The sequence below is a fragment of the Montipora capricornis genome, chromosome 3 (assembly GCF_036669925.1).
Source record: "Montipora capricornis isolate CH-2021 chromosome 3, ASM3666992v2, whole genome shotgun sequence".
Classification (NCBI taxonomy): Eukaryota; Metazoa; Cnidaria; class Anthozoa; order Scleractinia; family Acroporidae; genus Montipora; species Montipora capricornis.
The window spans coordinates 41,578,568-41,601,060 of NC_090885.1; the positions used below are offsets into that span (position 1 = coordinate 41,578,568).

General features: G+C 38.3%; 1 protein-coding gene across 1 annotated transcript in view; it reads right to left on the reverse strand.

Annotated features, from left to right (window-relative positions):
- LOC138043168 (diacylglycerol lipase-beta-like) overlaps nucleotides 1–22,493 on the reverse strand; it is a 31,640-nt gene that overhangs the window by 4,813 nt on the left and 4,334 nt on the right. Inside the window, exons 2-15 of the mRNA XM_068889309.1 lie at nucleotides 19,823–20,416; nucleotides 17,660–17,804; nucleotides 15,886–15,957; nucleotides 15,372–15,496; nucleotides 13,335–13,485; nucleotides 12,790–12,873; nucleotides 10,296–10,373; nucleotides 8,769–8,846; nucleotides 8,506–8,648; nucleotides 7,604–7,672; nucleotides 6,880–6,952; nucleotides 5,866–6,068; nucleotides 3,843–4,138; nucleotides 2,475–2,549 (exon numbers count right to left, since the gene is read on the reverse strand). Coding sequence (XP_068745410.1) covers nucleotides 2,475–2,549; nucleotides 3,843–4,138; nucleotides 5,866–6,068; nucleotides 6,880–6,952; nucleotides 7,604–7,672; nucleotides 8,506–8,648; nucleotides 8,769–8,846; nucleotides 10,296–10,373; nucleotides 12,790–12,873; nucleotides 13,335–13,485; nucleotides 15,372–15,496; nucleotides 15,886–15,957; nucleotides 17,660–17,804; nucleotides 19,823–20,416 — 2,186 coding nt within the window. The remainder of the gene's footprint in view (nucleotides 1–2,474; nucleotides 2,550–3,842; nucleotides 4,139–5,865; nucleotides 6,069–6,879; nucleotides 6,953–7,603; nucleotides 7,673–8,505; nucleotides 8,649–8,768; nucleotides 8,847–10,295; nucleotides 10,374–12,789; nucleotides 12,874–13,334; nucleotides 13,486–15,371; nucleotides 15,497–15,885; nucleotides 15,958–17,659; nucleotides 17,805–19,822; nucleotides 20,417–22,493) is intronic.

Genomic DNA, 22,493 nt, shown 5'->3' on the forward strand with positions numbered 1-22,493 from the left:
AGGAAACTAAGACTGTTCACTGCAAATTCATGACAATTACGCGATGGGCACTAACTTCAAAGAAAGTCAGACAGTCATACATGTTTACAAGGTAATTTGGTTCAAGGTAATTAGAGAATTCGTTTAGGGCAGTAGTAACTGTTTATAGACAAAGGTACCTACAGTTCAGTTTCATCTGATATTTCTTACACATTGAGGCAAGAAATCCCTCTTAACGAAAAAGGTACCCCCTGCCTGCTGATTAGCTTCCAGGGGTTTCATTTTGTTTCAGAGACCAGAGGAAATAAACTGAACCAAGATGAAGGGTGTTTTGTGGAGCTGCCTCGTCGCCACTGATAATAATAATAATGAAATAAAGTGTCAAGTCTTCTAGCGCTGGGGCAATAATTGAGGACACTCAGATGCACAGAAATCAAATCAGACATTGGTTTTTGAGGAAAGGAGAACACCGGTGTACCCGGAGAAACTAACCTCTCGGAACAGAGTACAGAACCAACAAAATCAACCCAATGCAATGAAGAGGATCTCCCGAGGGTTTGGGGGAACATGGCTAACAGGGGAACAATGACAAAATATCTTAGGGAACATAAACCATTTAGGGATCAAAAAGCTGGAAACAAGGGAACACAAGCAACTTTTTAAAGGGAACAAGGGAAAAAGGAACCGCCTCAATGAAAAGACCACGTGAAACAGGCGTGGCCATCCTTGAGGTGATATCACGCTATGAGAGCTAAGCTTGAGGTTTCAATTTTCAATGAAATGCTTGGTATGTCACTGTTTTTTAACGGCAAACGGTTAATGGTAATGTAGCATTATCATAATGAGATGTCAAAACACAAAAAAAGATTGGATTTAAATCGCTAGCTTATAATTAAAATGCAGTTATGAGATCATTTTTATTTCAATTTAGTTATGCTGCATAAACTAAGCCTGAGCAGTTTAATATTTAACCAAAAGAATTAAGAACACCTTAAAGTGCCTCCTTTTCTTCTTCAGATTTTGAAAGTATGTTTGCCTAACACCTGACTGGCAAAATGTTGAGCTTTGATTTTTATCCAAAGGCCGTTTACTTTGAGTGTAAGTTTTGGATTTCATGGTCCGCCATTATTCACGTTCAAACCTGACCGATGGGCCTTAATCACAAGGCAGCCTTGTTGAGACCCGGTGGATTAAAAGCTTTTGTTTTGCCCCACCGAAACTCGTTTTCAACCATTTCAACGCGAGGCTCGTGGCCGACGCGCGAATAAGGCCCATTGGAGCGCAGAGGGTTGGATCCAGGGAAAAGTGACGTCATTTACTCACTTGCTTAAAATTCCAGCGTGTGAATGCAGCTTATTATATATGCAAAACGCGAGGACAAACACCTGAAAGCCCAAAACTTCCGTGCTGCATATTAATTCTGCGGCGTCGGTACACACGCATTGCATTCTAAAACTAGTGAGCCTTTGACGTCATTTTCTCCTCGATACAATCTCTCAAGATCTTAAAATTAGTGATGGCGGACCACTTATTTAATTGGAAAATTCCAGTTAAAATAAATGTGTCTTTTTAAAATCAAGGCTTCAATCTTTCGTCGCTTAGTGTTTAGTTAACATAGTTTTGAAATCCAAAGAAAAATAAGAATTGGTTTGTTGGTCACAGGGGCACTTTAACAACGAGTAAAAATAATTAATTAAATAAGATGAAAAAATGACCTTATGCAGTGCGCCGTAAGACAAAAATAATGACCAACAAATATCACGTTAGAGCTAATGATTAAAGAAATGTAGAAGAAATGCTCATAGCAATAAGAACACGAGTCAGACGAATTCATAAGTATTAGTAGCGAAGCAAAACGATTGCCAAACACAGAATGAGAAAGGAGGGAGTTAATATGATAAAAAGCTACCTAATAGTGCGACTGCGCACACCCCTTGAAAAGGCAAATGAAAGAATTTCTCTTAGTATCTCCAATAATGAAGACCTTGGCTTACGGAATTTGATACGACTATTCGCGCATTCATAGTCAAAGATATCCTTGAATCAACATCCCTAAATGTTCACTGGAACAATCATTTTTTCTCCTGAAAAAATAATTTACAGCCTGGATACAAGGTTTCCCTGAAGAAGCAGAGAAATCCGGGAAAGATACTGGGTTCTGTGAAGACTAAGGCGCCGGTTTAAGATGTCAGTCAGGGAAGGGGAAAGGGCACTATCCCGTGGAATCCAAAAAAATGAAGCAACCAACGAAAAGGGAAGGGGAAAACTACTGAAAAGGGATACAATTTAATGTTTTGAAGCAGGAATATTAGAAAGCTATTTGGTCATCTCGCCTAAAAGTTCACGTTTTGATCAGGGCCAATCACAAGATCAAAGAGCTCACTCTAAATCACTTTAGTATCAACACGGTACGATAATCCACAGGCAAAACTGAAGCTCTCCACACTCGTCGCCCCTTTGCTTAAAATGGTTACAAATGGAAAATGTGACCGTACCTGGGGACAAAGAATCAAACGAGGTGATTCGCTCTAAAGGCAGTTCAACTTCATTTCCCTCTTGTATCACTTCCGCTGTAGAAGACAAAAAGGCAAGATTAAATTGGTCTTCTGCAATACAAAGCAATCAGTGTTTGGGAAGATAAATTTCTCTGTGAACGTTTTCTCTGAAAATCTCCGCCTTGTCTTCAATTAGAAGATAAGTAGATTGTAGAAGACACCAAATAAGAAAAAAATACAAACGTGCTGATAGAATGGAGCGAAAGTTCTATTCAATATGAACTTTACAACAAGCTAAACGTAACGATTGTCACGAGTAAACATCAGCAATAAGCACGAAAATTTTCAGTCAATTTAACAAAAACATTCCAGTTCCAGCGCTGGGAAATTCTAGAACGACAATTCAACCCGGCAAGGACACGCCCTTCAAATCCTGGTTCTTTAGAAAAACGCTGAATTATTTAAGTCTGTAGAAAGTCGCTGGTAAGCTCAAAGTCATCAAAGACAAACTATGTCGCAAAAACCACTACAAGACCAAACAGAGGACAGAGATGATCTTAAAACACACGAGGTCGTTGCATGATTTACGCCGCTGACTTGGCGAGGAATGTAAAGGGATTTCATGGGACATTTGTGTCAAGGAAACAAAAATATATATATATATGTCTATACTAAGAAGTTTTGACAAAGAAGAGATATTCCTTCAAAAAAAGGGTTTTGATCATTTTTGAAGAAATAAACTGCATAATAATTAGTAAAGATCGAAAGTAATGCCCGCACTCATCTGGACAATTCATAAGCGATTGTCTCACAGACAACTGAAAAAAAAAAAAAGCGCGAGCATCTGTTTCGACCCGCACTTCGAATAAACATTTCTTTCCTTCATAAAAATTTCTCATCAGTGATCAAAGACAGACATCTTTAAAGGGGCTATGGTGTTGGACTCTTCGTCACGTTATTGTAGGGTGTTTATGGGAAATCTTAAGTTAATCACGAAATTCGAAAATTTGTTATTATGAAATTCCTTTACTGATAAAATTATCATCACAAACAAGATGATTCTGAGCAAAAACGATCCTTATCCAGGAGATTTGCAATAAAACTTCATAAACGTTGGGCCGACTAATACCCAAATGCAATCCATTTCAATCTTGTCCATTTGTGTTCATCCATGCTTTTATTTCCTTTTGCTGTATTTCTTTTATGTTGTTCAACAGTTTTAAGTGGTTATTGCAATGTCTCATTCTACTTTTTGGTCATTTTGGGCATCATGAAGTTACATAATTTTTGATTGACATAGCCCCTTTAAGCACGACATTGGGCTGTCACAGAATTCTACACTAAAAAACAACAAACAAGCACAGTTACCTTCCCGTAAAGATCCGGATGACCTCGCGTTGGTTTGTTTGTGATTGAGTTCCCTATGAATGTGGTTATTTTGCCTCCGTTCTGATATAGGCACCTCCAAGGTGTTGGGGCTTGGTTGTGGGGGTGCATTAAGGACAAGCTCCTCTTGCTCCTTACTGGGAAGGCACTGATTAAGAGCATCGAGTACAAAGTCTGGATAATGATCCTCCCACATCAGACTCGAAATCTCAAGGCTCTGAAAGTCTTCTAAGTCTGCCCAAACTGGCTCGTAAAGTTTCCGTTTTCGACCACAGCGACTAAAAAATAGGCACAAATTGTACATACGATAAACTTCTTCAAGAATCAAACTGATCGGAATAGAACGATAGAGCAGCAAATGAACAGAGCGACCGAGACAAACCGATCGTCTGACTAGATCACGTCTGGTAAATGTTTACAACTTATAGAGCGTGACGTCACCGCCGCCATCTTGGTATTCAAAAACAAAGAAACGGGGGCCATCTTGGTACTCTATACAAAACTCCTGGCGATCCATCGTTCGAAAAACTGGGGCCAGGAATTACTCTTTCCTTATGCAAAAGCCATTGATAAAGGAAAGGAACACCACTGATATAATTGCCGAACTAACATAAATACAGTAAAAACCCGCATACAAGAACACCTATTTTTGGGGTTCAGGCTGATTGGGTTCTTATATATCGGGTATTTTAGGTGAAATCAGCCTGAAAGTGTTCTTTAGTGTTCTTAATTTTTTACTTCTAAAAAAATGTGAGGGATTTACTTACTATGATGAAATACATAACTTTGAGAGAAATCAAACTTGAGACACACAACATTATAAGACGTTTAAGTAGTAGATAAAATGTGAGCGGGAGATCTGTATGGGCGTTTACAATGGCGAGCCGATAGGCGAGCCATTGTACACGCCCATGCAGATCGGACGCGAATATCTTATCGCGCTTATGAAATGTCAGCATTTAAGTGTTAATGTACACTAGGTATTTTTGGTGATTCAAGACATTTTAACCGTGAAAATTGAAAGAAACATTTATGTAAATGAAGAGAAATCTGTATCAGAAATACAGATATTGATTAATAAAACATTTATTTTGTTTTCCCATCATGAATTATTAATGAATTTTATAATTCCAAATACAGTTGTTGTACATTTGCTATACACAGCAAGTGAAATTACTAGCATTTATACAGAGATCTTAGTGCAATACCACAGACTACAGCTACAGACACTGTTTGTTCTATTAAACTGAAAAGGGAAGAGTTTTTAAATATAAGAACAATTTTCAATTTTCAGGCTGAATGTGTTCTTATATATGTGCTCCTTTTTTACCAAATTTCAGCCTGGTTGTTCTTAATCCACATGTTCTTGTACGCCGGTTTTTACTGTATTGAAAATTGGCTGCATGTATTATTGAAAGGAGACCTCCAATGCTAAGAAAACATAACTTTAAACCAAAGGAAACTGCGTTTGCAATCGATTTTGTTCAGAAATTTGCCAAAAAAGTGTTTGCATAATTACCGTCACTTTCAAATTTCCCGGGCCCGGAAAGGCGGCTGCGAAGGAGACTACTGCCTTGAACAATTTTGTCGCGATACGATTGCTCTGTAGTTCTGACACAAATTTGTGTAAGAACAAAAGGCCAACTACAACACGTTACAATTATTGAACATGGTGGAGCCTGGGTAATTTAAAAAATAACTTATTCTTAAATTCATTTATTTCGGATACAAAAGCTTTCTAAAAAAGGAAGAAACAGATTTGATTGTCTGTTCGACTTCAGGGCTTGACATTGCCATTGTATCAAGTCGATTACCAAAATGTTGAGCTCTTACTTGTAAACCTTATTGCCGGGTTAAGGACACTTTCTGGAAGTACCCTACTTGGCCACCTTCCCTGAGTACATGCTTGAGTATTTTGGGCCAATCCTTTCAATGAAAAATTTCAGTTTACTAAAGATCGAAAGCACTTCACTTATCCATGATTATTAATAACAATAAAACTCACGCTGGCACGGAGACCGTTTTGACAACATGGATGACTTTCCCGGGTGGGTAAAAGTTGCGCGTCAGGAAACTCTTGTACCTAGGAACCTCAAAGTTTTCCCAGTCTTCATCGGTTTCTTGTTCTTCGGACTCAAACTTAAGACACTTGCATCCATAACAACAAACAAACGCGCAACGACAAGCACAACCGCGAAGAATCTTCCACTGCAATAAGACAGTTGTTTGTTAAACGCTTGGTAAGTTTCAGGACGAACATTGCTATTTTGTCTTTATTTGGATAAAACTTTCCATTCTCTTTACAAACCAGTTTTGACACTTTCAACAACGAACTGTGCTATTTGGAAGATTGAATCTAACCATCTATTAACTATCATCTAACCATAGTTAGTGGAGGGGATTAATGGCAAATGTTATCATGGCGCAAATTTGCTGCCACTTTTGCTAAAATAAATGAAGAAATGACAAAATTATTTTGTTTCTCGCTGTGAATTTTCTTTCAATCTGAAGATAGCGTAATTGAAGCGTAATTTAGCTGCGATGTTATACGCCGATCAAATCGAAACTTCAAACCCCCCTTCCCCCTCCCCCCCCTCCCATTTGACTATCTTCTGTGCCCGGGGAGTGGGGAATTTGACCTTTGCCCGCGTGGGGTGGGGAAAATTGAACCGGAAGTGTCAAGGTTTTTTGGAAAAGAGATTTTAAAATAAGCGTTATGATATCGGTACCGATACTGGTAAATCTCTACAAGGCAACTGCAAGATAAATTAACTAGGTTTCCTTTTGTAACTTGTGCCTTGTAGTAGCGATATTCAGGAATACGGTAGGGAGCCACCTTAAAACGCTCTTATCTCATTTGGTACCATACAAAGGTATAGTAATGTAGAGTTAACCCTTCAATTAAAACATTCATTTCAAATTATTGAAACCGGTTTGAGCCACCGTAAAGCAAACATGGTTTGAGTGAAGTGAAAATGACATACTATCGAGGATCTTCAGTAACCTAGAATAAACCTACTTTAGGCGTCGTAGAATGTGAAATTACAGCCAACATTTTGTTCCGGAGATCTTCCAGGGTGTTTAGACTTAATCTGGATAGAAAAAAGTTAACCAAACAATCATTTTTAAATTGATATTTCTGCAAAGATACGGTCAACACCAACAGCAACAATGAACTTTATTATCTTGTTTAAATGAAAAAAAATATTTACAACTATGTAGGGGAAACAGTAAAAGGTATAAGTTACTCAGGATAACTAAGAAGCTAATCTAGCTGAGTAACATAATTAAGTAGTTAAACTGGCAATAAAGAGTTGGTAATCTGAAAGGAACGGAAGAAAAAAACAAAAGTAATTGATAATCGAAAAGCAAGAGGAAAAGAGAGCTAGTAAAAATATGGAGGATTTGTTCACTGTATGGAATATTTATCAATTTATGAGTACAGTAGCCCTGCATGATGTTGACTTTCAGTTGTTCTTAGATTAATTTTTGGGAAAGTTGTTTTACGTTCTCATGTAAATCATTCCAGGTTGCAACCATTCCAGGTTGTTACCCCAAACCAATATCCCATAATTATGTTGTGGGATATGGATACATTAGAGAGTAATACAATAATAATTACTATTGTTGTAAAATTCTTCTTCTTCTCTCTTCTAAATAAAATGAAATACTTTAGATATCTTACAAGTGAAAAAATGAGCACGCCTAAAAATCGGTTGCTACATTTGGGGGAACATCTATACCTTGGAATCATGTCTTTCCCAATAACAACTGATATGACAAAATCCCGGGTGTACTTTGCAGCTGAAAGACTGGAAAAAAAGCAAAAGAGAGTTGAATGCAAAGCTCTACTCTTTCAATACAATAGCCCTCTGACACAATTATGTATCAGGCAAGATCAAAACCAATTTCAGAACACAGTATTTTGACTTTCAAATTCCTTGTGTGCTGCCATCTCTGTTATGACACCATGAACTTTTTTATAATAACAATAGGGAAACAACAGTACGTCATAATCATTCAAGATGGAGGCCACAGGAAGCTTGACGTGAAAATAAAGAATTCTAACTTTAGCACCAGTTACATTTATTTCCTTGATGTGATGATTGTCAAATTTGATTGGCTTGGCATGCTGTCATCAGCCAAAGTAATTTCTTTAGAATTGACAATACAGCACTTGACTAAAAAAATCAAACATAACAGATGCTGGCAATGGAGGATGTAAAGTGCAAGCTGCAGGTCATTGTTTAACCAGACCTGAAACAACCCAAACCTTTACAAAAATGAAAACTTTTGCCTTAAACATTATCTAAAGCATTAATAAAGGTTTGCGTTGTTTCAGCTATGGTGAAACAATGACCTGCAACCCTAACCTCCTACCTGCAGTTTACACGCTCCATGTTGGCAAGGAAATTCTTTTCCCAGTGAGTTGCAGAGTCATTTAATACCCAGTCGTTGCCTTCATGCTTTCCTAGTGCTCTAAACTTTAACACAACTTCAAAACCAGAAACTATCAATTTGAAGGTAATATCACTCTTCTAGGTAAAAAGTTACATGTATAATGAAACACAAGTCCAAGGATACAAGTAGACAGTTCATATCAGACTATAAATTTCAGAAGCTCACATTCCACTTGTCAGTTTACCTTAGATTTGCGCCAGGCGGTGAGTAGGCATAACAAAACAGATCGGGATAATACGGCCGTAGGAGAATAGCCAATATGGCTGCCGTCCCTGCACCAAGTGAATGACCAACTATCATTAGACGGTAAGATTCCGTGTGTCTGTCCTATGGAGAAATGCAAAATAGAGCTACTATTGGAATGAATCGCTCCACAAGTTACAGTGTCCTTTCTTCTCTCTCAAATCTCGAACAACAGTGCAAGATATTGCAGAATAATCTACCTACTGGGTCAGAATGAAAGGCTCTAGTGAGAATTCCACCCTCCAACCTATTCTTGATGTAAAGAGCAGCTTTCATAAAACCCTAAAAAAGCCAAAAAACAGAGCAAGTTAGAAATACAATGGGAAAAGTAAGACAGAAGCATGATAAGATCTTTTTAGATCATCACAGTTATGAAAGTTACTTATAATAAACAGGTAAATGCGAATCTGATCCCAACAACACATCGGCTGATGCATTGGTTGACACACCACCGACCCACTACAGCTGACGTGTTGGTTGAAATACTTACACTGTCTAATTTTGCAAGAACAACTTCATAAGAAATGACGAAAACATGATAGCCAAATAGCCGCTATTTTGAAAATGAAACACTAGTACCTATAAGATTAAACTGTGGCCAACATGTCTGCCAACTGTCAGCCGACATGTCGGCCAACATTAATTTTTCGTTCGACGCATTGGTGGAATCAGATTCTCTACCTTTACCCTTAAACATTAAAAAACGGAAACACAAGGTTTGGCTAAAACCCCATAATCTAAAAGTTCATTCTAATTCTCAGTTACTTGTCTACCTGACAGTGTTTTGAAATTGAGAGGTGAATTTACATGTACATTGTACATACTGATTGAACTTGGTAGTCAAAGGTTTAAGAATAAAAATCAGCAATATAAAGTAAAAATTTACCATGCAAAAAGTTTGGTATGAGTGGAATCCGATTGTGTGTTAGGTCTGGGTTTCATTTTCCACGTGTACAGCATCTCGTAGATCAAAATAGTCCAGCTTTGTGCTGGACTTTACATAATTGTAACATGGTCTTATAAACTGGAAACAAGCAGCTTATGGTCCTCTTTTGAGTGTTTTCCAATTGCAGTATTTATGCTCAGTAATGCAGTGAAAGAGATGCCAGGATATGCACCAACATAATCTGCATAATCATAATTTTTCCTACTTTCAAACACCGGGTGCAGATCAGAAGATCGCAAAATTGGAAGTGATTTGTGCCCAGTGTTAACAAGCTGAAAAATTAGAGATGAAAACAAAGCTCATCTACGTTGTAATTTAATTAGCTTGATGATAATGACATGGGGACATTGAAGCATTGCTCTAAAACTTTGATTTCACTTATTTTCATTCTTAAACAAAAGGAAAGGCTGGAAAATAAGAATGAAATGGGATTTGAGTGAATGACCACTACAATACCGATTTAGCTATCAAATCAAGTGGGCGCTGGTTACTGCAGAAAGAAGTATGCTAAGCCTATGTTTCTTTGTACTTTGTTGCATATGACATAGTTCACATAGCTGACCAACTTGGCTGGCCTGATTAGCTATTTCTAGTTACATCTAAAATAGCACATCTACTCCTAGAATCATTGTCAATAATCGACAGACATGACATACCATAACATGACAGCAATACTGAAAAAGAATTCAACAAAGAAATAAAGCTCAAAGTCACTTGACTTTCTGATTTTTTGGCTGCCACTGAATGCATTTGCATGTACAGTACATGATCATCAAGTTTTGTACCTTATGTGCAAACCAATCTGGATCACCTCCTTCTAATGGTAGTCTTTCGGCTTCAACTGAGAAATCTGTAAGGATGTCCTGTTTGGGGAAATGTCAAAGCAAAACCATAGTATACCATCGCTAATTTCAGGGGAAGCTTACATGAATCATAGAGGGTGAACACCTTTCCAAAGCAAAGATTTCTAGCACCTAAAATGATACAATAATATAATCTTACTATTAAAACATTCAAACAACTAGACCCTCCGTGAGGGTACACTGGGTTGCCTGTGGTACGTGCACCGTTCCAGAAATTTTTTTCAAGTTGGGGGGTCATTAAGAAGTCATACCAGACGAGGCCCTTTTGCTCACAGGTCCTCACACGTTCGTACGAGGAAACAGATCTGTCCTTGCGTAATATGTAGCTCTAACAGTGCACAATATTGTTTTGGTATTGTCTATCATTGTAGTGCCATGGTAGAAGTCTTAGGTAAATAGTCTGAGAAGACATGTGGTTACTAGCAAAGTACTGAACCCAGAAAGATTGAAGAAAATAAATGGGAAGTGAGAAACATTGGCTTCTGGGCTGACATGTTGATAAACTTCTTTTGACCACAAGTTGAAGCGTGCCCTCTGAGCATCTGACAGCTTTGTAATACCAAAGTTCACTGAAGTTAATCCCTGTTGGGCGGGGTTAGTGTTTGGATGGGAGACCAAAGTAATATAAGGTACCCCTCATAAAACAGAAGCATCGGACCGAAAATACTATTAACGCTAACAAATGCGAACTCAGCAAGGTACAGATTTTGTTAGCTTGCTTTATGCAAAAACAAATATTGATGCAAAAGTAAATGAATATTGATACACAGTTTTTAGAAAGAGCAGAAGGAAGTTTCCAGGACGATCGCTCGAGAATAACATATTTACGACATGAAAACAACATTTATTTTGAACCGTGAATATAGAATATAAACAGGTACGATCAGCGATAAACATTTGGGGGATTTTTGCAACGTTCAATTTTGTTATTGTACGTTTTGGCTGCACAAATAAATCGCAAAATCGAAAGTGACATGCCGGAATTCAGCGGGCGCCGTGATTAAGTTACCGCGGCATGTTTACTCGCCAAACAGTGAAGTATCCCTGTCAAATGACGGCAAGATTCCGGGTTTTTGAAAGTTTCAAGCATGCTTCCAACAGGCCTGTGAACCCTTCCTGCTTACAGAGCAATACTAAAAAACTTCTCCCATATCACATTTCAACCTTAAGCTCGAAAATTCAATACACAACATGATATTATAATTCACAAAGGCAGAAAAAACCACAGAATCCTTTTCCAGCAAAAATTTTATTGAAACAAACAACATATTTGCTCTTAGAGGTGAAAACCTCTTCCTATTTCATTCCGTGCGTGAAGACAAGAAACTCAATCGTGTCAAATTACCATGTACTTCAGGTAAACACAGCTCACTTTGATTTCGTCTCGACGGGCGATAGATTGTTGTTGAAGTCCAGTACTCGTCGCTTTTGAGATTCCTGCCTAGTTTACCCAACTGACTTTCCATTATTGAGCTCCATAAGGGTACATTTTGTTTAAGGATCCAGTAAAACGCCATTTGCGTTACATGACTTTCGACGCCATTGCAGGCTAAGTTAATGATTCTACTGTGTCCACCAGAGAAATCTACGCAGTTCCACTACCCTCTCGATCCTAAGAAAATACGCGCAGAAGGCTCTATGCACAAAGACACCACTTACCAGGGGAGTGACAGGCAAGACTTTTACCGACACGGAAAAAAATACTAAAAAAAAAAAAACGGAAATCTACCTAATTTCCGACTGGGTTTGCCATAGGGCAACCCAGTAATAATTATTTTTCCCCCTGTGGACCTGAACCTTGTTAAGGATGGAGCTGGTAAAGAATGAAGACTAAAGAATGGAGTTTATTACGCGTATAACTTTTATGCGTATTAAACAATTCTTTCATGGGAAGTTAGGAAGTTTCCATGACATTCCCCAAAATCTAACTTAATATTATTGGTCACGGTTCAACAAAACACCGCTTTCTATTTGGATTTTTACCACAATTTCTTGTAAGCTCGCAATCTGATTGGCTAATTTGCTGTTGTCGATAAGAAAGAAGACAACGCTGCTTGTGTCAATGTGGAATGCATTTGTCATAGCCAATCAGGAACACTCATTTTGGGAAATAAACCAATCAGATTGCAAAAAAGTTATAGACAACGCTTGCTCTTTCTTTGTGTCATGATCTTGGTCATGCTCTGAAATAAACATTTTCTTTGGCTTTGAATATTGTGGTAAAAAACAAATCAAATGTGGTTCAGCATTGTCTGTACTCTTCTCGACAATGACATTCTTCATCACAGTGGTCAAGATTTGTTGTGGACTCACTTAGCTGTGCCTTGCGAGTCCACATCATTTTGACCACTGTGATGACAAATATCGTTATCGTTAAGGGTACAGACAATGCTGAACCACATTTTCAATACAGTACCTGAAGGGACAATGTTCCTCTGATGGTAACCACAACTGCTCTCTTGTCATGATCCATACAAACAAAGAAGGGTGTCTCATACAACTAAAATAAGCAAAAAAAACAACTCAGTCACCCAACCTCTAAATAGTGACAGAGTTGTTAAAAGGAAACTAAAGCTACCAAAGGCCCTTTCCACAGGACATAAAATTAATGTGAACAGTTCATAATAATTATTATTACGTACTGTATATCAATAAAACCCTAACCCTAACCCCTAAGGAAAAAAAAAATTACATGCACATGCTTTGGAATGAGACTCAGCTACAATGCGGGACAAAATTCCTTTGGACAGTCGAAGAAATACCAAAAAACAACATCATTTATGCAAATTGAGTGAGAAAACCATACTTCGCCATAACTGGGGGGTGTTCACTGTCCCTTCATAATATTAATTAAGGGGTTTCATAACATTAGCTATGCTTGAAAGCAGGCTATTCAGGGTTAGGGTTAGGCCAAGGCAGGCTGACATTGAGAATACTCACTTCGCTTGTGATACAACTTACTTTGTTATGATAACTGACATAAATGACATCTCGATTATGAATACTAGCAATCCTCTTGAGTGCTGAATAATTACAGCGGCAGCAGTTGTCACTTTCTACATCCACAAATTTGTGTGATCTTTGATCTGGAGAACGGCAGGTATAACAACACCTGCCATAAAGAAATATGAATAAAACTTGTTGGAACTATAATGCAGAGCAAAAACAGGGAAAAATCCTTTCATTACATTGAATAAGAATAAGACTGCCAACTAGTTGGCTCACTTGGTTGATCGAGCTTCGGATTACTGTGCAGGAGGTCGTGGAATCAAAACTCCAGCCAGACCAATATTCAGGGTTTTTAAATAACAGAGGAGAAAGCGCTGCCTTTGAAATAAGGAAGGAAGTGCAGCCCAGCAGTTAGGGCACATGCCTTGAGATCCAGGTATCCTCTGACCACTGGTTGAATTTGATCCTGGTAGTCCCTGGTTCAACTTCTCAGCTGCACTTGAAAAATAGCCAGCTACATGTGTAGCTTGCCTCCGGCCAGTTAGGATTCTCAATTAGCTACTTTCATAATTTAACCCACAATGCAGTTTTGTTTTCCCCACAAATTTTGCATATTATAAACTTATGTCAACTATTCCCAAGAGCATTTTGAAAACAATAGGTTATGCAAAATTTGTGGGGAACACAAAATGTATTGCAGGTTATATGAAAGTAGCTAATACATGTACCGGTAGTTGTTGTTGTTGAATGTTCTGTTCTGTTGTAATTGTGTTTCATTGGCCCTGAAAAGCCCCTATGGGGAGTGGTGAATTAAGTATGGATTGTCTTGTATTGTTATTGTATTGTAATGACCCCTGCAATTGGTTAGACTCTCTTGGTCTTCTTTGATAAGGAAAAAATGAATAAACTGCAGGCCTGCCCTGTCTCAAAAACCTTCAATGTTCTTAAACCCGGTGGGACGTAAGGAAAGGAAAAAGGAACTCTATTTAAGTGTCTAGTCTTCTAGCACTGGAGTACTAATTAGGGATACTAACTGAAATCAACAAATTACTGCAAATCAAATCAAATGTTAGTTTTTAAGGAGAGGGGAAAACTACCTGGAAAAAAACCTCTCAGTGCAGAGTAGAGAACCAACAAACTCAATCCACATATGAAGCAAGTCTGGGAATGAAACCTGGGCCACATTGGTGGGAGGTGAGAGTTCTCTCCACTGGTTTTTATGTTCCGGTGTTGTGGTGCTTTTTGGTAAGCCAACAGTAAGGATGGAAAGAGACCATTGATGTTCATGTCATCAGAAACTTCAATGGCTACAGCCTATTGGTTGGAAGTTCTAAAGAGCTTTGTAATCTCTAAACCCAGAGCTACAATACTAGGCACATTTTGTTGGAACACATTACACGAATGGCCTAGAATCATAGCGTTACCAGATTGCAGCTTATCCCGTCTTATCCTGTCCCCCCTCCCAATTCAATGTTTTGAGAATTTTTTGGGCAACCGCTGGTAGTTTTGAAATCAACAATAACGGAGGGGGAAAACTGGGAAGGGTGTTCCAACAAAGTCACAAGTATTGTAGTTTTATGGCTGCTTCATAGCTTTACTGCCTGCCACTGAGATATCAAGTTTGCTACTTTTACCTTTGTTTCATACAGTTTGGAGCAAAAAAGAAAGTGCTCATTCTCTCCTTAACTATAAGTACTCATTACTAACAAAAAATACCTTTTACTCTCCTTAGCTCTCGTAAGCAAGAGTGCTGCCTAACGGTCGCCCGGTCGCCTGAGGAACCTTATTAACGAGGGTGGGCAACCAAATTTCTGAACGAGTAGCCCAAACAGGGACCTAACTTATTACAAGGTGATTTGTCCTCACTTTCTTGTAAATTTGATCCCAGCTGGAGATTAAACAATGAAAAAAGGAGGCAAAGCTGGGTTAATGAGTTAATTCTGGGCTTTTGAAAAAAATGACTTGGGCTACTAACTTTATGTTGGAAGCCCAAAGGGTTCCCATAAAATTTTCTTAGGCAACAACCTTGCGTTAAGACAAAATTATTACCTCACATTCTTTAAAAGCTTGCAACATCCAAAAGAACTATTTTTCTTCACGTAGATTGGCCACCCATATGCAGATAATGCGTAATTCATGTAGTACACTACATCCTTGAATAGAAGCAACTCTCCCTAAAAATTCAGGCAATTAATTCAGGATGTGCAAAAAAAGAGGAAGTATCATGCAAGGAAGACTTTACAAAAAAACACTGAATTTAAATGGTACAGTGTGTACTTTCACACCTGCCGACACACTCATATGCACCCATTAATTGACAATCATGTTGACATCAGCACCACAAGTTCACCAAGTATACATAATTTATAGTTTTAGTGGTGCTGCTGGTATGAAAAAAGCAACAAAAGAACTTAAACACAACCACGATACATTAACCCACTGACTCCTTTATTTTACTCTGTCTAATGCCAGATGATTTTACTTGTCAATTAGAGGTGGGGGGAAGGCCCCCTCAGGAGTCAATGAGTTAATGATAAAAACTCATTGTGCATGTAACACTCACTTTGTCTTTAAGGTTGAGCGTTCTTGCACTGTTAGTTCGTTGAAACCGCAATGACGACTTCTTCACCCCTTTCTATAAAAAGCAATGGATTAAAAGGGGTAAAACATTCATAAATTCAAGTGATCTTGACATGCATATAATCCTTTAATCAACAGAACTTACATTTTGTTCCAATAACCAAATTTTCTTCAGGCTTGCCTTGGATGACACGATACAATTTTACGTAAAAACAGAAAATACTCTTCATTGAAGGTTAGGGTTTATCAGCAATGAAACACTTATCTCCTTGCTCTTCTAAAATTGAATAATTCCGCTTTCCTCTTCACAATAGCACACAAATACTAGGGCGTCTGGAAAGGCTGGAATCTGGAACCGGAACCGGAATAAGAAGAAGAAAGATTGATGACATCCAGTTGTTTTATTTCAGCTAAAAATTTGAATATTATATGACACACTTAAAACTGCAAAATTGATTTTTAGGGATATTGTTGTGACTACAAAGTTCACACCACTGACGTCACTCCTGTTTTGAACGGCTCAAGTTATGAGAATGACTGACATTGAGACTCCTCCTTGTCCCTTGGTGGCATGAGAGCGAAGTTGTAACTGAAGACATGGATGAAAGGAGGCCAGGAAAGAAAAGTAAAAAAAAAATAAAAAGAAACACACCTTATTTATTACAATAAATTGTTGAGACATATTCTACCAGTAAACTTGACACACATCATTGAAAGATTGCTCCTTTTTCAGGTGAAGGTGTTTTGGTTTCGCACTACTCTCCGACAAGAGATTTTTTGGAAATAATGGCGTGATAAACAACATTCGAGCGTGGTGCAATTTTCCTGTGAACATTCTTAAATGAATGCCATTTGACAGTTGGAGATTTCGCAGCTACCTTATGTATGCATACTAATTAGGGGGTTCTTTCACGCGCGCCCTCTTCATTCTCCTGCCGTTTTCCCTTTCCATTCTCCTTCCTCTTCGAACAAATGCCACGCAGGCTAGTGCTGACCTTTCCCGTGTTTCTTCTTGATCTCCAATGCAGCAATATCTGGAAAGCGACGTTCGTGGTTGTTTACCTTAACATTTTATTCTAATAAATAACATGAATTTCTTTTCTCTTTTACTTTTCTTTTCTGGACTCCTTTCATCCATGGCTTCAGTAAAAACTTCGCTCCTACGCCACCAAGAGACAAGGAGGAGGCTCAATGTCAACCATTCTCGTAACTTGAGCTGTTCAAAACAGGAGTGACTCCAGCAGTACGAACTTAGTCATCACAATATCCATAAAAATCAATTTTTCCACTTTAATGTGTGTGATATAACACTCAACTTTTTTAGCTGAAATAAAACAACAGAATATCATTGACCTTTCTTGTTCTTATTCTATCTAGTTCTGGTTCCGGATTCCGGATCCCGTTCTGGATTCCAGCTTTTCCAGACGCCCAAAACACTACTGATTAAAAAAAACTCCATTTCTGCCCTCGCGTGCATTTCTGGACATAAGATGCATGTGTATCTAAATGTCAACCAACTGTCCTCAAGTAATGTTTTTGCCATTATCACCGTGGCATTCCTGTGTCTTCTATGTTCAAAAGGACAGGATGCCCCATCAGCATTGTTTAAAATAGGAGAAGAGAGATTGAGAAGCATGACATGGAACCCTAACACACCGATTCAGCATTCATAAGACAGTGGGTTAATTCAACAGAACTGATTACATTTTATTTACTGCAAATGGCTTCAAATCAAAATTTGTAAGCTCTTGTCAAACCTGAGAATCAAGAACCTGTTGCTCCTCTATTGCCCTCATTAAAGCTAAGTTTTCTTGATGTTTTTGATATTTTCGCAACAGGGCAAGTCCGGCAGCAAAGTCAGAGGGCACAACATCAATGTCATGAAAATACTCAGCTAGTGTTCTGAGGACAAGAAGAGGAATTACATGAGTGATTATGGCTGAGATAAGAATTAATTTCAGAATGCAAATATGCCAGATACATGTTAGACTAACTCCAAACTCTTCTATTATTTAAGAGGTCTCTGCTCCACTAGCCTCCACAGAAGACCACTAAATTGTTGAAAAAAACATGGATGATTCTTCCAGGATTGTGAAAAACCAATCTTAAATGCTACATTTAAAAGAATGAAAGAAACGGCACACCACAAAAATTACTCAAAAGCACAATCCATCACATTTCAGTACGTTAACAGCCCACCCTGCAAGCAGAGCCTCTCTAAAACTCCCCAGAGGGTGGGCAAGACAGGCTCTGCAGAAATCGTGTCAAGTCTTTTAAGTAACCGCAGCCCACGTTTCTAGGCTGGTCACTCCAGCCAAACTGGTTTTGGCAGCGCGCTCATCATACTTTCGACAAATCAAGCTTTCAGTACGAAACTCAATATGGCATCTATCCCTGCGAACGAGACTTGGCCTGGGTTTTAAACTATTTTTCAAGCAACCGCTTGCGCATACTCAATAAAGACTTAACAAGATTTCTGCAGTCCCCCTTTCTTTCTTGTCGAGAAGGGCTGCTGGCAGGGTGTATGTATAGTCTTCTTTATCATGCATAAATTTACAAGTGGTTGATAGATGTTGAACCCAGCAGTGAACAGTCTCAGAGTCTGCCAAACCAAAACAACCTGATTCAAAACCTAGGTGTCCCTTAAGTTCAACTAAGGGTCCTCCAATCTCAAAAAGCCTAATTGCTTAGATGCAAACACAGCTGTATTGCAGCTCATTATGAAGACCTCTAGGACACAGTTTTAACCAGTGGCCCAAAGTTCTGTTTTGCTGAAGATGTTACATGTACCTTCCTGCCACTCTTGGCAAAAGGTCCATACAGTAATAGCTAGAACATTAATTTTGCACTTTGCAGACTCACTCCTTTGTGAACCTTGCTGACTAAGTGGTAGTACACTGTATGTGTTAAAGTCCCAAATGAAATTCAATTTGAAGTTACAGTGATATTAAGGAACCATTGTTGTTAAATTCCTTTGTCTTTTAAAGTCAAACATTATTGAGCGTCAAAGTAGGTTAAAAACATTTTTCAATTTCAACCAACCAAGGGCCAACTGTTCAATAAATGTCAGTCTAGTGTCAGCTGATGCAGCGGGTCTAAAATACAGGTCACCTTCAACAGGTCATTGTTCATGAAACTGTGCTACAGATATATTAAAACAATCAAAAGTGTCTCCTAGTCCAAATCACTTTACACAAAATGTTGTTTCAGGTCAAGGGAGAACTTTTGGCTCGGTTGTTCATCAGTAGAGCCGGGACTTCTAGTCTTGACTGGTGGAATGTGACCCGTATTTTAGACTCACCTTACCTGATGACCAACCATGTGTTAATTGGGACTGGATCTTTTACTATACCCCAAAATGATGACTGTTATGATAATATTAGTAGAGCTCAGGCATGTGAAGCGTGCCAGTGGAGCATGGGTAAGATTTTTTTGGAACTCTATCCATGCGAGACATTTTGGTTATGACGTCAGTGTACGTCCGACTGTGCAGACTGTCAGAGTGGAGGTGGGTAGGCAGGACAGCCTCTGGGGATGGGACTGTTCGGGTTATTTTCCTTGGCGGGAAATCACATGGCAGCGTTGCATTTGGCAACCTGCGTTTTTGTGGCAGGAAATCATATCAGTGATGACCAATGCGATAAAGAGCAGGAAAGAGCATGGGAGAAGAAGTGACAAAAATTAATTTGGAAGACATTTAACCAAAGAAAGCCTCGAGAGAAGCCGAAGAAGGAGAAGAAGAGAAAATTTCAATGAAGAATACCGTACGTAAAGCTGAGAGAAATAGAGCAAGAGACAAAATTCTTATTTACATATGGATTTTTTCAGGCTTTCTTTTGTAAATTGCTCAGGTTAAGTTAATAATAACTGTGATGATCAGCATCTTAACTTGATTGTACTTTTAAAAAATAACATTGCACCTTCCAATAGTTGTAAAGACATTTTCATCTCCCCGTCCAACACCTGAACAACAGCAGCACTTCCTAAAGCATCCTTCCCACTGCTTTTGGTAATTGTAAGTTATGTGCCTACTGTAACCTTCAGACGCATCCACGCAATCTCCAGTGAGTCGAGCATCTTTGAAGCGAACCCAAGTTTTCCCCGCCGAGTCAAAAGTACAGTAAACAATTGCAAGCATACTAAACAAAAACAGCCAATTAAAAACCACAATTGCTCTTGCAATATAAATTTCAGGTGTTAATGTGCATATATTAACATCAATAAATATCCATTTGACCCCTATGGACAGCCATAGTAGCTCGATTATATTTAGGACAAGGCGGACATACAGCAACTGAGGAATGAGATTTCGAGGTTCAGTATCCATAATTGAACCTTTTCCACTCATCCAAGCAATAGACAGCTCCATGATATTGGTTGCAAAAAGAAGTGCAAGATATCCACCCATGAAGTAATCTAACGTCTGTTCACAAACATGTCTGTCATGATCATCGACATCATGGCTATGATAATAGCCATGATAAATTCCTACTGCCAGTGACAAAGTTATCATCCTATAAGGAAAAGCAAAAAGAAAGTTAGAGTGCTACTATGACCAAAAGAAAAATCAATTACTGGTATTCTTCCTTTTCTTTGGATTTCAAAACTATGTTAACTAAACACAATGTGACTTATACTTATACTTTATTTACAAACAAATCATAGTTATACAAACAAGTTAGCCTGCAGTTAGCATTGCTATTCTAGGTGGGCAACTTACACTGCAACATTATCACTGGCTCGCACAACAAAGTAAACAAAAAGTCACTTAGAAATGGACAAGAATTACACAAACAAGAATTAAACATTCAAACAAATGCCTCATACCTAAGAGAGAAAAATGTAACAGTTCTAAAACAATCTCAGATATTATAGGTAACTGTTAAAGAAAAGCCATATACTCTGAAACATCAGTGTAGTGCATAATTATATCAGCATTCATCTCCTCAATTTTAAGAAAATTCAGAAGCAATTCATTCAATTTACATAAATTAAAGAGTGTTTCCTAAGATGGCAAAGTTCAGAGGGGATACCATTCCATACTTTCACATCAATTCTAGAGAAGGAAAATAACTCCTTGTTCTCCACATTTAAACGTGGAAGTTTCCAGCTATTGCAGACCATGTGGCAGAGGTTTGATCCAGTTTTCACATATAGCGGACCTTGTGATAGAGTAGGCGGGCACCACCATGTACAGTCTGGCCTTTGATCGAGTGACTTCCTTTGAGCCAATTTAATGGTCTGCCATTACTAACTTTAAAATTTTGAGAGAGCTGGATCGAGGAAAAAATAATGACATACATGTAAAACTAATGGGCAGATATGTCCAGCAGTCAAAATTATTACATTTTGATTATCCAGGGCAGTTAAAAGTTACTTTCCTTTCACCTAGTACATAGAGTGTATAAAATTTACATCAGTGCTTTCAGTAAGTTTTGCAGTAGGTGGATGGGAAAGTGAAGTAGATGGCTGTGGAATCCTGAGCACCAAAGGCGTGAGCCTTTAGTGGGGTCTGGGGCCCCAGAAAATTTTGAAATCTGCAAGTTTGGAAATGACATTTCCAGCATTTTACAAAAGGTGTTTCCCTCCAAAAGGCAATGGAAATTAGGCAGTAAAACACACAATTAGTCATTTTTGAAAGAAATTGCTGGTTTTGGTTTTTGTTACATTTGTTTGAATACGTACTAGAGAATTTTTTTTTTACTAGAGAAAAAACTCAAACACCATAATTTGGAGTTTAGTGAAGAAAGTAACTTGCGATGTTATTTTCGTAATAGAAAGCAGTGGGAAAACACCCACACAGCAAAACTTTCAAATGGTCGTACCAAGTAGGGATGGACCAAAGTACCCGGCAGTCCATCACGGGTAGCCGCCTTCTATTGTAACCTCTGTACATCGATTTTTTAAAATAGATCGACCAACCCAGACGAACACTTCTCAGAGGGTGACATCAAGAGTGCTGCCATAAAGGGAGTCAGTTAGAGATGCCTTATGGTATAGGCGACTGCTCTTTACATTTACCAATGATGATGATGATGATGAGTTTAAAGCATCAGATTTTAAATCTTTACTATTCACATAATGTACATGTATATCTTCTAATGATTTACAGTGCGTTTCACAAAACTTTTGACAAACAGTTTCCGAAGTTTGTTTGAAATTCCTGAAGTTCGCTACAAATTTGGCAATTTCATGACGTAGTTGTTATTCAAATTGTGAACTTAGAAACGAAGTTCTGAATTTCACCACGAACTTCGTTGTGAAGTTAAGGAGTTTGTCGCGAGAGAAGTTCGCACCGTTCGGTGTAAATTTCTCAGAATTTTCTTAGAAGTTGTGGTTACGTTGATTGCAAATTACTGGTTTTAAAATGGGTTAGAAAACGTTGAAAACTGAATATTCTCAGATGTCACCCGACACCTGCCTAAAAATAGAATACAATTTCTGTCGTGTGAACTTCCACGCATGGTTGCTTAAAAGTATTTTACAGTTAAATCTATCAGAGATAAAAAGAAACCCTACTTTCAGGACATACATCATTCTAGAAATACAATGTAGCGCAAGAAACAAAACATTTCAATGTCATGTTGTTCA